Consider the following 13834-nt stretch of genomic DNA (forward strand, 5'->3'; position numbering starts at 1 on the left):
CGAAACCAGTCAGGTCCGCTCCTGAGTACGCTTTCCACCTGTGCCGGGTTGAGTGTCGAGATTGCAACCTGACCTCGTAAAATAAAGGGAAATACTGCGAAAATATCTGAGAGAGGAGTGGCGCGCCACACGGTCTCTCTCTTGTTCCGCGCCTTGTAAAAAGGCGTGAAAAAGACATCATCATGGACACACCCACACGCCAAAGGAAAAGAGAAATCTGATGGCGGAGGGAAAAAAGCTGTTTCTAAAACATTGAATGTGCACCTTCGGACTCTTGTACCTCTTCCCTGATGGTAGTAAAGAGAGAAGACAATGAATATCGCCTCCTTGAGGCAGCGCCTTTAGAAAATGTCCTCGATGGTGGGAAGGGCTGTGCCCATGCTGAAGCCAGCTGACTGCACAGTTTTCTGGTTGCCACACCGCAAAGGGGAAGTGAACCCCACAGAAAGATGAACAGATGGGCTGTGCCATCTCTTTAGAAGAAAAGCAACTGAAGGGTGAGCAAACAGGTCTTTAAATATTAGGGAGGGCTTGGAGAAATTGGACACAAGAGCGAGTACATAGGATTGAAAAGAGGTTCAGCCACCTCAACACCATTGAGAACAGTTTCAAGAGATGATGCCTTTAAAAGTTGTCATCTGTCATTAAGGATACATCCAGCTCGTGCCTTCTGGTTACTATCAGGGAGAAGATAGAAAAATTTGAAGACCAACACTCAGTGACTCAGGAACAGCTTGTATCTCTCCACCATCAGATTTCTCATGGGTTCATGTACATATCCATCTCACTATTTTTGTAATGTACAGTCATTTTAATGTTCTCCATTGTACTGCTGCTGTAAGACAACAAATTTCACAAGACTGATTCTGAGGTGAGCACAGCACTTTTCCCCACTACCGTACGGAACGGACAAATGCCCCTCTCCACCGTGGTCATGTTGATGGGACTCTCCCCACTGAGCCCCGTTATAAACAAGGAAAAAGTGCTGAAAGCAGATGGCTGTTAACGCAGCCCAGTCCATCATTAAAAGCAGGCCCCCTCCCACTTCCAGCTGCCAACATAATCAAAGACCCACCTTTTCACCTCTCCCGTCGAGTAGACAACATAAAACACCGTAAGTGCACATGCCACCAGACATAAAGAACAGCTTCGACCCTACTGTTATCAGACTCTTGAACAGACCTCGCATACACCAACAGATGAACTCTGCCAGTCAAGTTCATCGTGGCCCTCGGACTTTGCCAGCCCGCACTGCACTTTCTCTGTAACTGCAACACACACAAAATACTGGAGCAACTCAGCATTTACAGAACAACATCTCTAGAAAAAAAAGTACGGTCGACATTTTGGCCAGAAACATTGACTATACTTTTATCCCCCATAGATGCTGCCTGGCCTGCTGACTTCCTCCAGAATTGTGTGTGTGTTGCTCAGATTTCCAGCATCTGCAGATTTTCTCGTTTGTGACAAGATACTCTGTATCCTATTTACCTTTTTACTACCTTGATGTACTTACAGTATGTCTGGACTTATCTGTCTGAATGGCGTGTAGACAAAAGACATTGTATCTTGGTACATGTGACTATTATAGAATAGTACAGGAACACGCTTTTCAGCCCACACTGTTGTGCCTAACTAATAAGACTAATAATTAAATGCCTAACTGATCTCCTAAGCCAGATCCCTCCATTCCACGAACGTCCATGTGCCTATCTAAGAACCTCCTGAACATGTGTATCCTATCTAGGTCCACCACCATCCCTAGCAGTACGTGACAGGCACCCATCACCTTCTGCATAAGAAAACTTGTTCTGCACATCTCCTTTCAACTCTCCTTCTCTGGGATTAGACATTCTTGCTCTGGTGGAAAGATATTGAACGTCTACTCTATCCATACCTCTCATGTCACATATGATCAGGTTTGCCCCAAGGCTCTGGTGCTCCAGAAAAAAAAACAACCTAGACATAATATGCTGACGGAACTCAGCAGGTCAGGCAGCATCTATGGAGAGGAATGAACAGTCGACAATTCAGGCCGAGACCCTTCATCAGGACTCCGCCTGAAGCATTGATAGTTTATTCCCCTCCACCGATGTGGTCTGACCTGCTGAGTTCCTCCGGCATGCTGTGTGTGTTACTTTGGATTTCCAGCATCAGATCTGTGTTGAAGCTTCTCTATCTTGGTCATGCTCTCTAATCCAGGCAGCAACCTGGTGAACCTTCCCTTGTAACAAACCAAACAAGCGGTTCCTACCTCCTCTTGTATAGCCGGTGGAAGGGCAGCCAGGAACTCAGGGCTAACTTCGGTGACACCCTGGTTGCCTACTAGGGTGGCAGCGGCGGCAGCTGCAGCGGCTGCGGCCGTGGCCGCGACGGTGGCTGCTGCACGGTTGGGGGGCCTTATCCCCAGCTGGTTCTGCAGCACCTCACGGCGGATGTCCTCAGGCAGGGCGGCGAGGAAGGATGGATCCACACCCTCAGGGAGGCTGATTCCTGTGCCAGGACAAAGACATGAGGTGATATGTTTAAGAACATCTTGCACGTGACTGCGTGACTCTGGAATCCTCAGAACAGCATGGGAACAGACCTCATAGAAGCTTATAAGATTTAAATAGAGTCATATAATCTGTGAGCATGAAACAGGCCCTTCAGTCCAACTGGTCAAAACAAACTAGCCTGCCCTTCCAAGTTCCTCCCAGGGTTGAATTAACCATAAGAAACTATATTATGGACACAGCTCAGCACATCAAAGATCTCACCAACCCCCAGACGTTCTCTCTTCTCCCTCTCAAATCGGGCAGAAGGTACAAAAGCCTGAAAGCATGTAACACCAAGCTCAAGAATAGCTTCTACCCCACCGTTATGAGACTCTTAAACGGACATTTTGTATAAGATGGACTCTTGGCCTCAATCTACCTCATTATCCCTTTGCACCTCTGATATTTGAATTTACTCCCCATTTAATTTACAGTCAACAAGCAGCCAGCCAGAAAAGACCCACTTATTTGCCACTCGTTGCCTCCCGCCTGTCAGCCATTCCGTAGATCCATGCCAGTATCTTTCCTATAATGCCATGGGATTTTATCTTGTTAAACAACCTTATGTGTGGCACCTTATCAAATGCCTTCTGAAAATCTAAGTAAATGACATCCACTATCTCTCCTTTGTCCACCCTGCTTGTAACTTCCTCGAAGAACTCCAACAGATTTGTCAAGCAAGACTTCCCTTTACAGAAACATTGCTGACTTTTATTTATTTTATCATTAGTCTCCAAGCACCCCAAAACCTCATCCTTAATAAAGGACTCCAACGCTTTCCCAACCATAGAGGTTAGGCTAACTGGCCTATAATTTCCTTTCTTTTGCCTTCCTCCCTTCTTAAAAAGTGGAGTTGCATTTGTAATCTTCCAGTCCTCTGGAACCATGCCAGAATTAAGTGATTCTTTAAAGATCATAACCAATGCATCTGTTCAGCACCTCTTTCAGAACCCTGGGATGCAGTCCATCTGGTCCTGGTGACTTATCCACCTTAAGACCTTTCAGCCTGCTGAGCACTATTTCCTTTATAATAGCAAAAGCACTCACTCCTGCTCCCTGACGCTCATGGACCTCCAGCATACTGCTCTCGTCTTCCACATTGTAGACTGATGAAAAGCACTTAGTTAATTCATCCACCATTTATTTGTCCCTCATTACTACCTCACCAGCATCATTTTCCAGTGGTCCGATATCAACTCTCAACTTCTAACTCTTTATATAACTGAAAAGCTTTTAGCATCTTTTCCCTCCTTATGACTTTTTAAATTTGCCTTTGTTGGATTTTAAAAACTTCCCAATCACTTTTGCTACATTATATGCCTTTTCCTTGGCTTTTATGCAGTCCTTACCTTCTCTTGTCAGTGACGGTGTCAGTCACCTCGGCTCTGCCATCATCCCTGCCAGTATCCCCCTCCAATCCACTTGGGCAAGCTCCCATTGCGATACAAATACATCTGACTTAAGCTTCTCCCTCTCAAACTGCAGTATGATTGAATTCATATTATGATCACTGCCTCCTAAAGGTTCCTTAGCTTAAGCTCCCTAATACAATCTGAATTGTACAACACCCAATCTAAGAAAGCCTTTCCCATAGTAGGCTCAAGCACAAACTGCTCTAAAAAGCCATTCAACAAATTTCCTCTCTTGCAATCTGACACCAATCTGATTTTCCAATCCAATCACCTTGAATATTGATGTCCCCTATTACAATTTTGACATTACCCTTATTACATGCCCTTTCCAGCTCCCTCTGCAACCTCAACCCCACATCTTGGCTACTATTTAGAGGCCTATATATGATTCCCATGATACTTTTTTTTACCTTCGTAGTTTCTTAATTCCACCCACAAAGATTCAACGTTCTCTGACCCTATGTCACCTCTTTCTAAATGATACAATTCCATCTCTTACCAACAGAGCCACACTGCCTATGCTTTCTTGCCTGTCCTTTTGATACAAAGTATATCCTTTGATATTAAGCTCCCAACTATGACCTTCTTTCAGCCACAACTCAGTGATGCCCACGTCATTCCGACTAATCTCTAATTGCGCCACAAATTCATCCACCAATTCCCAGTACTACATGCATTTAAATACAGCACCTTCAGTCCTGCATTCTTCACCCTTATGAGATTGCCACCTTTGACGTCCCCATGTTGTTGGCACCAATATGTATCACAACTTCTGGCTGCTCACCCTCCTTTTTTAGGATATTGTGGACGCACTCAGAAACATCACAGACCCTCGCACCTGGGAGGTCAACTATCATCTGTGTTTCTCTTTCACATCCACAGTGCCCACCTGTCTCCCTAACTATAGAGTCTCCTATTACTGCTGCCTTCCCCTTTAGTTCCCTACCCTTCTGAGTCACAGGGCCAGACACGGCCGCCATTCCTTCAACAGGTAGGTTGTTTCCCCAACACTACTCAAGATGAAGTACTTATTGTTGAGGAGGATGGCCACAGGCGTGCTCTCCAATATCTGACATTTTCCCTTTCCCCTCTCAGTCACCCTTTTATCTGTCTCCTGTAGACTAGATGGGCTGAATGGCCTAATTCTGCTTCTATACCTGATGGCACAACCCCAATGACTATGATTTAGCAACACCATGACCACTGACCATTTTGCACTAAATGGATTTCTTTTTGGTAGGATCTTACACAATGACCATAGGGCACTGAGGAGAGCGGTAGAACAAAGGAATCTGGGAATACATGTCCATAATTCATTGAAAGTGGCAGCACAGTTAGACAGGGTCACAAAGAAAGATTTTGGCACATTGGCTTCATAAATTTAAGTATTCAGTATATGAGATGGGATGTTATATTGAAGTTGTATAAGACGTTGGTGAGACCTAATTTGGAGTATGGTGTGCAGTTTTGGTCATCCACCTACAGAAAAGATGTAAATAAGGTTGAAAAAGTACAGAATAAATTTACGGTGTGCTGCCAGGACTGGAGAACCCGAGTTATGAGGACGGAATGAATAGGTAAGGACTTCATTCCTTGGAACGTAGCGGATTGAGGAGAGATCTCATTGAGGCATACAAAATTATGAGAGGTATAGATTGGGTAAATACAAGCAGGCTTTTTCTACTGAGGTTGAGTGAGACTACAACTAGAGGTCATGGGTTATTGGTGAAAGTACAAACATTTAAGAGGAACACGAGAGGAAACTTCTTCACGCAGAGTTTGTGAGCGTGTGGCAGGAACTGCCAGTGCAAGTGGTGCATGTGAGCTTTATTTCAACGTTTAAAAGATAGGCACATGGATGGGAGGGGTATGGAGGCAATGGTCCCAACGTAGGTTGATGGGAGTAGGTAGTTTAGATAGTTCGACATAGACTAGATGGGTCGAAGGACCTGTTTCTGTGCAGTACTCTTCTTTGACTCTATATAAAACCCGACTCGTATTCTGGTAAAATAGAATGTTGCTTACATGACAATATGTACCAGTGATGTTGCTGCAAATAAGCTTTTTAATTCACATGTGCTAAGTGTACTTGTCAGCATGACAATAAACTTGACTCTGACAGAACTGTACACAACACACATGTGGTTTAACGTTTTGTCCAAGTGCAACTGAATTGAAATCCACAGAAAACACACTCTTCTGCAGAGAAAGCCATCGTACCCAGTCCCAGGGAGAAACCTGGCCAATAAAGAGTAACTGTGAAGCCGATCTTGAGACTCAAGTGTCAAAGTGTCCAGGATGTTACGAGGTAGCAGTTATAACAACATGCTGCATACCTGCAAGAGGATCCTCATCGCTGTTAGAGGAAGGTGGCACATCGGAGGGCGCAGTCACCCCAGTGCCTGGCCCATTGTCTCTGGCTGGCAAGGTCACGGAGGTGACGGAGGATGACACACTGTCGGGGGTGGGGGGAGAAACAAGAATAGAGACAGAACGGAGAGGTCAGCTTTGGTCTGCAGATGTCCTTGAAGGTTCACCACTGACAACAGATGCTGAATGATAATGGGATATCCCAGTATGGCTAGTTGGATTTTTAAAAAAAAATATACACTCAGTGGCCACTTTATTAGCTACAGGAGTAAAACCACCTGTGGTTGAATGCTGATGTAGTCCATCCTCTTCAAGTTTCAAGATGTCAAGGTGTCTTCTGCACACCACTCTTGTAACATGTGATTATTTGAATTACTGTTGCCTTCCTACAACCTTGAACCAATCTGGCCATTCTCCTCTAAACTCTCTCATTAACAAGGTGTTTTCCCCCACAGAACTGCCACTCACTAGATTTTTTGTTTTTCATATCATTCTCTGTGAACTCTAGAGACTGTTGGCATGAAAATCAGCAGTTTCTGAGATACTCAAACCACCCCATCTGGCACCAATCATTCTATGGTCAAAATCACTTAGATCACATTTCTTTCCCATTCTGATGTTTGGTCTGAACAAGAACTGAACCTCCTGATCAATGCTTTCAGCACTGAGTTGCTGCCACATGATTGGCTAATTAGATATTTGCATTAAAAAGCAGGGGTACAGATGTACCTAATAAAGTGGCCACTGTATACACATTGGCATTTCACAACATTAGAAGTGCAGACTCATAAGAAAACCCATGGACCTCTTACTTAATGGTTGCAAACAGTTGGGGAAACAAATCAGGAAATGACTTCCCAAGGCAATGCACTGCCAAAGGATGGTCTGCATGACAGGCTTAACTCCCAAGAGACTGGGCCTGGGCAAGGAAGCTGCTCTGGATGATTGAGATTGTCCTTGGACCTGACTTGGATGAACAAACTACCCAAGAGATTGGGATCTGTCCTTGGATGAGGGGACTACATGGAGATTAGTTACTATCCTTGAATGAAGCCTGGATGAGAGGCTACCACTGTAGATTAGGGGCCGTCTTTGGATCAGGCTGGGATTGAGAGGCCATGCAGAGATGAGGCACGTGATGAGTAGGCTGCCTGTGGACTGGCTACTTTCCATGAATCTGGCTCGAAGAAGGCAGCTGCGCAGGGCAATCGAGTATTGCCCCTGGATGGGGAAGATGTCCTTAGACCTGGATTCCATGAGTAAGCTAACAGCGGAGACTGGGGACTATCTTTGGATGCCGCTTGGATTGACGGGCTACCTTGGAGATTGGGACACTGCTTGGTCCTGGTTTGGATGAGGATGCTACTCAGGGAGATCGAGCAATGTCCATGGCAGTGGTAATACCCTCAACACGGCACCACAGAAAAACTAACAGGTGTGTGCTCACCTCAGTTCTCCAGTGGCAGCTGGTTCCACTTGGGCTTGTGCCGTGGCCGCCGACTCAGAGGGCGGCCGCCTCTCCTCAGCAGCTGTCCTGCCCTGCTCTCCTGCCCCGGGGCCAAGGCCTTCCCCTGCCGCTTCCTCCAAGATACCGGACACCGGGCTGCTAGTGTCCATTGGCGAGCCCTCCAGCTGACTGCCCACCGTTACCAGGGCATCTGAGCTCTCTGCCCTCTCGGGGGACTGGGACGCTGGTGTGAAAGAGAATCAGACTGATTATCATCGACATTGAGATAGATAGAACACTACAGCACAGTACAGGCCCTTCAGCTCACAATGTTGTGCTGACCTTTTAACCTACTCTAAGATCAATCTAACCCTTCCCTCCCACAGCCCTCCATTTTTCTATCTTTTTAATATGTTGTTTTGTAGCAGCAGTGTGCCTGACAAAAAACAAGTTGCAAAAAAAACATGAAAATAAAAAATAAACAGTAAATAGTGAGGAAGTGTTCATTGTTCATTCACAAATCTGATGGCGGAGAGGAAGAAGCTGTTTCTGAAACAGAGAATGGATCTTCTCCCCAACAGTAGTAACAAGAAGGAGGTATGTCCTGGATGCTGAAGGTCCTGAATGGTGGATGTTACCTTCTTGAGGCATCAATAGCGGGAGGCTGGTGCCCATACGGAGCTGGATGAGCTTACAATTCTCTGGAAACTTTTTCCAATCTTGCGCAGTGGCTCCTCCTTACTAGTCAGGATACTCTCCACAGTACGTCTTGCGAAATTTGCTTAGTCTTTGGTGATATATCAAGAAGACATGATTCATCTTGCATCATCCACAGAAGCAAGAGCTATCCGCCCTTCACTACGATTGTGGCTGTCCCATCCCAATCATACCACTGTCTTGCACCCAAGTATCCTAACAACACGAAATTGGAAAAACAGATAGTGCAGAGGTTGATTCCGGAGATGAGGGGATTAAGCTGAGGAGAGATCAAGCTACCTGGAATTCAGAAGAATGAGAGGAGTTTCTGGTAACATAGCGGCATGTTCAAATACAGCGGCCTCTATGGGGCCAACCAAATGCGCGTCCATCTTTTTTATGAATGCAAGACAATGCTGGACATTAAGTCCAAATACTGCAGGTCCTCCTCATCTGCTGACAGAGGAGCTAGACTTGCTGCGGACCATGTTACTGCCTGTCACAGAAAGGCATCGGAGTCGGTGTGCAGTCCAACAGCAAGTGATTGTCTTGGACGTTTCTCTTGCAATCACAAGACCCTGTTGACATTGGTAATGGGTAAAATACTGCAAGTCCGTTCCCCTTGTTTATTGGCTGCACATCCTCAGCTGTAGTGGGCTTGCCTGTTGCAGCAGTCCAGGATAGGAGATGCCTGACGCGGTGTAGTGCTGTGTCCATGCACAGGCGGGGCTGGCCCCTCCTGTTGGTACTGCCCTCAGTGTTCACTTGGTGGAAGACCACTTGGATTGCGCGTGTGCGTGCGCACGTGCATGGCTTCATCTGTGAACTGCATGTTCTTGCTGATAACACCCATGCACCATCAATTTACAGGACATGCCAGTCAGGGCCTTGGGGCAATGTATTTTTATGTGTGACTGCTATCTCATATGTGCTGTATGTACCTTATGCTGGGTATGACTATTGGTACTGTGTTTTGCATCTTGGCCCTGGGGGAAATGTTGTTTGGCTGTATTCACGTACAGTTGAATGATAATTAAATTTGATCTTGGATCTTATAGAAACAAAATTATGAAAGGTAGTCTCTACTGGTGAGTGAGACTAGAGCCAGGGGACAGTACCTCAAGATATGAGGGAATAGACTTAGGATGAAGGTGTAGAAAAACTGCTTTTCCCAAAGAGTAGTGAATCTGTGAAATTCTCTGCCCAGGGTTGTTGTAGAGGATACCTCATTAAATATATTTAAGACACAGTTAGATAGATTTTTGCAATCCAGAGGTATTAAGAGTTCTGGGGAATAGGTGGAGCTGAGTCCATGGCCAGATGAGCCATGATCTTATTGAATGGCAGAGCAGAGTCAACAGGCTGCTATGCTCTGTCTGAGCCAACAACCCTCAATCCCACCAACCTCTCAAGTATTTATCAATCATCACCCCCCCCCACCCACTTTAAATGCTTCTGATAATTCAGCCTCCATACACCTCTTTGGGTAGGAGGGTTCCAGAGATTCATCACCTTCTGCTAGAAGAAATTTTAACGCACCTCACCCTTTTGATGACTGCCCCTTACCTTTAAGCTATACCCCTCATCTGAGACACTCCAATTACCGGAAATGTATCAATATTGTACTGTATCAGATAGATTGTGAGAATATGGCAAGTGCACATGCAGCTGATTGACTGTGGGGTAAATTGACTGGGCCTCCTACTGGGGGACTCTCTCTTTTGGTGTGGACACGTCTACAGATTGGTAGTTCCAGTTCATGACTCTCCCACTAAGTTGCCCAGTGTGTACATGACTAAGGATCAGTAAAATCATTCAAATCTACAGCTCCACTGTCAGTCTTGCTTCAAGCATATGTAACAAACATTTCCTGTGTCCCTTCAGGATCTTGTACGTTTCAAAAAGGGGCAGGAGGGAGAACGTACACAGTTAACAGCACTAATATACAGAGGAATCTTGGGCTCCAGGTCCACAGCTCACTGACAGTGGCTGATTGGGTAGTGAATGGAGAGCGATACAGCACAGTATGGGCACTTTGACCCACAATGTTGTGCTGATCATTTAACTTACTCCATGCTGTATGGCATGCTTGCCTTCATTAGTTGGGAACTGAGTCAGGAACTCACGTTGCATCATGTTTAAGCAGCATGTGGAGAACTACACGTCCTGTACAACGTATTCACTTCCCCTGGAAGTTTTCATGTTTTATTGTTTTACAACCTTGAATCACAGTGGATTTAATTTGACTTTTTTTGACACTAATCAACAGAAAAGCCTCTTTCATGTCAAAGTGAAAATGGATCTCTACGTATGGTCTAAATTTATGACCATTATTAAACACAAAATAATTGATTGCGTAAGTATTCACCCCCTTTAATATGAGACACCAAATCATCACTGGTGCAGCCAAGTGGTTTTAGAAGTCACATAATTAGTTAAATGGAGATCACCATATGCAGTCAAGGTGTTTCAATTGATTGTAGTAAAAATACACCTGTATCTGGAAGGTCCATCTGCAGGTGAGTCAGTACCCTGGCCAAAACTACACCATGCAGACAAAAGAACACTCCATGCAACTCCGCAAAAAGATTATTGAAAAGCACAAGTCAGGAGATGGACACAAGTTCGAAGTCACTGATGATTCTTTTAAGTATGGTTAAGTTAATCATCAAGAAATGGAAAGAATATGGCATAGCTGTAAATCTGCCTAGAGCAGGTCATCCTCAAAAACTGAGTGACCGCGCAAGAAAGGGACTACTGAGGCAGGCCACCAAGAGACCTATGACAACTCTGGATTAGTTACAAGCTTCAGTGGCTGAGATGGGAGAGTGGCAAAGAGAAAGCCAAAGTTGAAAAAAGCTCACATGAAATCTCCTAGAGTTTGCTAGAAGGCATGTGGGAGACTGAAGTCAGCTGGTAGAAAGTTTATGGTCTGATGAAACCAAAATAGAGCGTTTTGGCTATCAGACTAAATGCTATGTTTAACACTACACCACACATCATCAAAAACACCATCCCTACCATGAAACATGGTGGTGGTTGCATCATGGTGTGGGGATGCTTCACTGTAGCAGGCCCTGGAAGGCTTGTGAAGGTACAGGGCAAAACGAATGCAGCAAAATACAGGGAAATCCTGGAGGAAAACTTCATGCTGTCTGCAGTACAATTGTGACCTGAGAGAAGATTTGTTTTCCAGCAAGACAATGACCCCAAGCATAAAGCAAAAGCTACACACGAATGGCTTAAAAAGAACAAAGTTAATGTCATGGAGTGACCAAGTCAGAGTCTAGACCTCAATCCAATTGAGAATTTGTGGCTGGACTTGAAAAGGGCTGTTCATTCATGACTCCCATGCAATCTGACAGAGCTTGAGCAGTTTTGTGAAGAAGAATGGGGAAAAATTGCAGTGTCCAGATATACGAAGATGATAGAAACCTATTCACATAGACTCAAGGATATAATTGCTGCCAAAGGTGCATCTAAATACTGACTCGAAGGGGGTGAATTTTATATTTATGATTAATTTAGATCACTTTGTAGATATCTGTTTTCACGTTGACATGAAACAGGCTTTTCTGTTGATCAGTGTCCAAAAAAAAAGCCAAATTAAATCTACTGTGATTCAATGTTGTAAAACAATAAAATGTGAATACTTCCAAGGAGGTGAATACTTTTTATAGGCACTCCATGTGTAGTTCTGGTCGAAACATTAACAGGGGATGTGCAGGCTTTGGAAAGGGTGCAGAACAGCTTCATCACTGGGTTACAGAGTATTAGCTACAATGAGAGGATGTGAAAACGTGGAGGTCGTTTCCTCTGAAACACTGGAGGCTGGGTGGGGGGGGGGGGGCAGTCCTGAATGAAAAGTATGAAATCATGAGAGACAAGAGATAAGGTATACCATCAGAATCTTCTTCCCAAGACAGAAATGTAGAAATGTCAAACACAAGAGGACATGGAAGATTTTGGGGGGGGGGGGGAGGAGAAGGGAAGGAGAAATTTAAAAGGAGGCTTTCACTATAAGTTTTTTTTTCTTTTTCTCTTACACAAGAGTGGCGGATGTTTGGAATGGACTGCCAGGTTAATGGTGGAAGCAGATATAATTGTGGCATTTAAGAGGCTATACACAATAAAGTGTCCACTGAGAGTGAGTGTGTGTGTGTGTGTGTTCATGGTTTTTTTTGATGCTGTTGCCCATCTACTTCAAGGTTTTGAGTGTTGTGCATTTGAGATGCTCTTCTGCACACCACTGTTGTAATGTGTGGTTATTTGAGTTATTGTTGCCTTCCTGTCAGCTTGAACCTCTCATTAACAACGCATTTTTACCAAATGAACTCCAACTCACTGGATGTTATCTTTTTGTTTCTCACACCATTCTCTCTAAACTCCAGAGGTTGCTGTGCATGAAAATCCCAGGAGATCAGCAGTTTCGAGATACTCAAACCACCCCATCTGGTACCAACAATCATTCCATGGTCAAAGCCAGTTAGATCATATTTCTTCCCCATTCTGATGCTTGACTTAAACAACAACTGAACCTCTTGACCATGTTTTTATGCACTTCCACTGGCAGCTTGCCCAACACTTTCACCACCCTCTGAGTGAAGAAGTTCCCTCTAACGTTCCCTTTAAATATTTCACCTTTCACTCTGAACGGAAGACCTCCAGTTCTAGTTAAACTCACTGAAAAAGCCTACATTTACCCTATCTACACCCTTCAAATTTTGTATATCTCTACCAAATCTCTCCTCCTTTGCTCCAAGGAATAAAGTCCTAACCTATTCAGCCCTTCCCTATAAACTCAGGCTCTCGAGTCCCAGAAACATCCTCGTAAATTTTCTTTGCACGAACATTACAGATGGCTTGGGGCCAGCACACAACGCAATCACAAGGAACACACACTAGCTTCTTTACTTTCTTAGGTGATTAAGGTTTAGTTTGTCACCAAACACTCTAACCAACTTCTACACATATTGAGCTCCTGACTGGTCTGGTTTGGCAATTTGAAAGTGCAGGAACGCAAGAAGCTGCAAGATATTATTGGACTCAGCACAATATATCACGGGCACATCCCTCCCACCGTCAGGAGTGTCTACAGGAGGCGCTGCCTCAAGAAAGCAGCATCCATAACTAAAGGTCCATGCCACCTCCTCACAACTCCCATCGGGTTCAAGAACAGCTATTTCCCTTCAATCATTTGGGTCTTGAACCATCCGGCACAATTCTAATAACCGCCTTAGTAAAGCAACACTGTCCGCTTTGCGCCAAAATGTATGTGTCTAATTGCGCTTTCTTGCATAATTTGTGTATGTATAATTTATGTTTAAAGGTTTTCCTGGTGAATGCTGTGTGCCTGTGATGCTGCTGCAAGC

The 13834-nt window shown here is 44.7% G+C and overlaps 1 protein-coding gene across 1 annotated transcript in view; it reads right to left on the reverse strand.

Moving 5' to 3' along the window:
- Positions 1 to 13834, reverse strand: part of huwe1 (HECT, UBA and WWE domain containing E3 ubiquitin protein ligase 1) — a 286355-nt gene that overhangs the window by 51043 nt on the left and 221478 nt on the right. The window contains exons 62-64 of the mRNA XM_063034669.1: positions 7767 to 8010; positions 6286 to 6404; positions 2255 to 2493 (exon numbers count right to left, since the gene is read on the reverse strand). Of these exons, the coding sequence (XP_062890739.1) occupies positions 2255 to 2493; positions 6286 to 6404; positions 7767 to 8010 (602 nt within the window). The remainder of the gene's footprint in view (positions 1 to 2254; positions 2494 to 6285; positions 6405 to 7766; positions 8011 to 13834) is intronic.

This window comes from Mobula hypostoma, chromosome 28 (genome assembly GCF_963921235.1).
Source record: "Mobula hypostoma chromosome 28, sMobHyp1.1, whole genome shotgun sequence".
Taxonomy (NCBI): Eukaryota; Metazoa; Chordata; class Chondrichthyes; order Myliobatiformes; family Myliobatidae; genus Mobula; species Mobula hypostoma.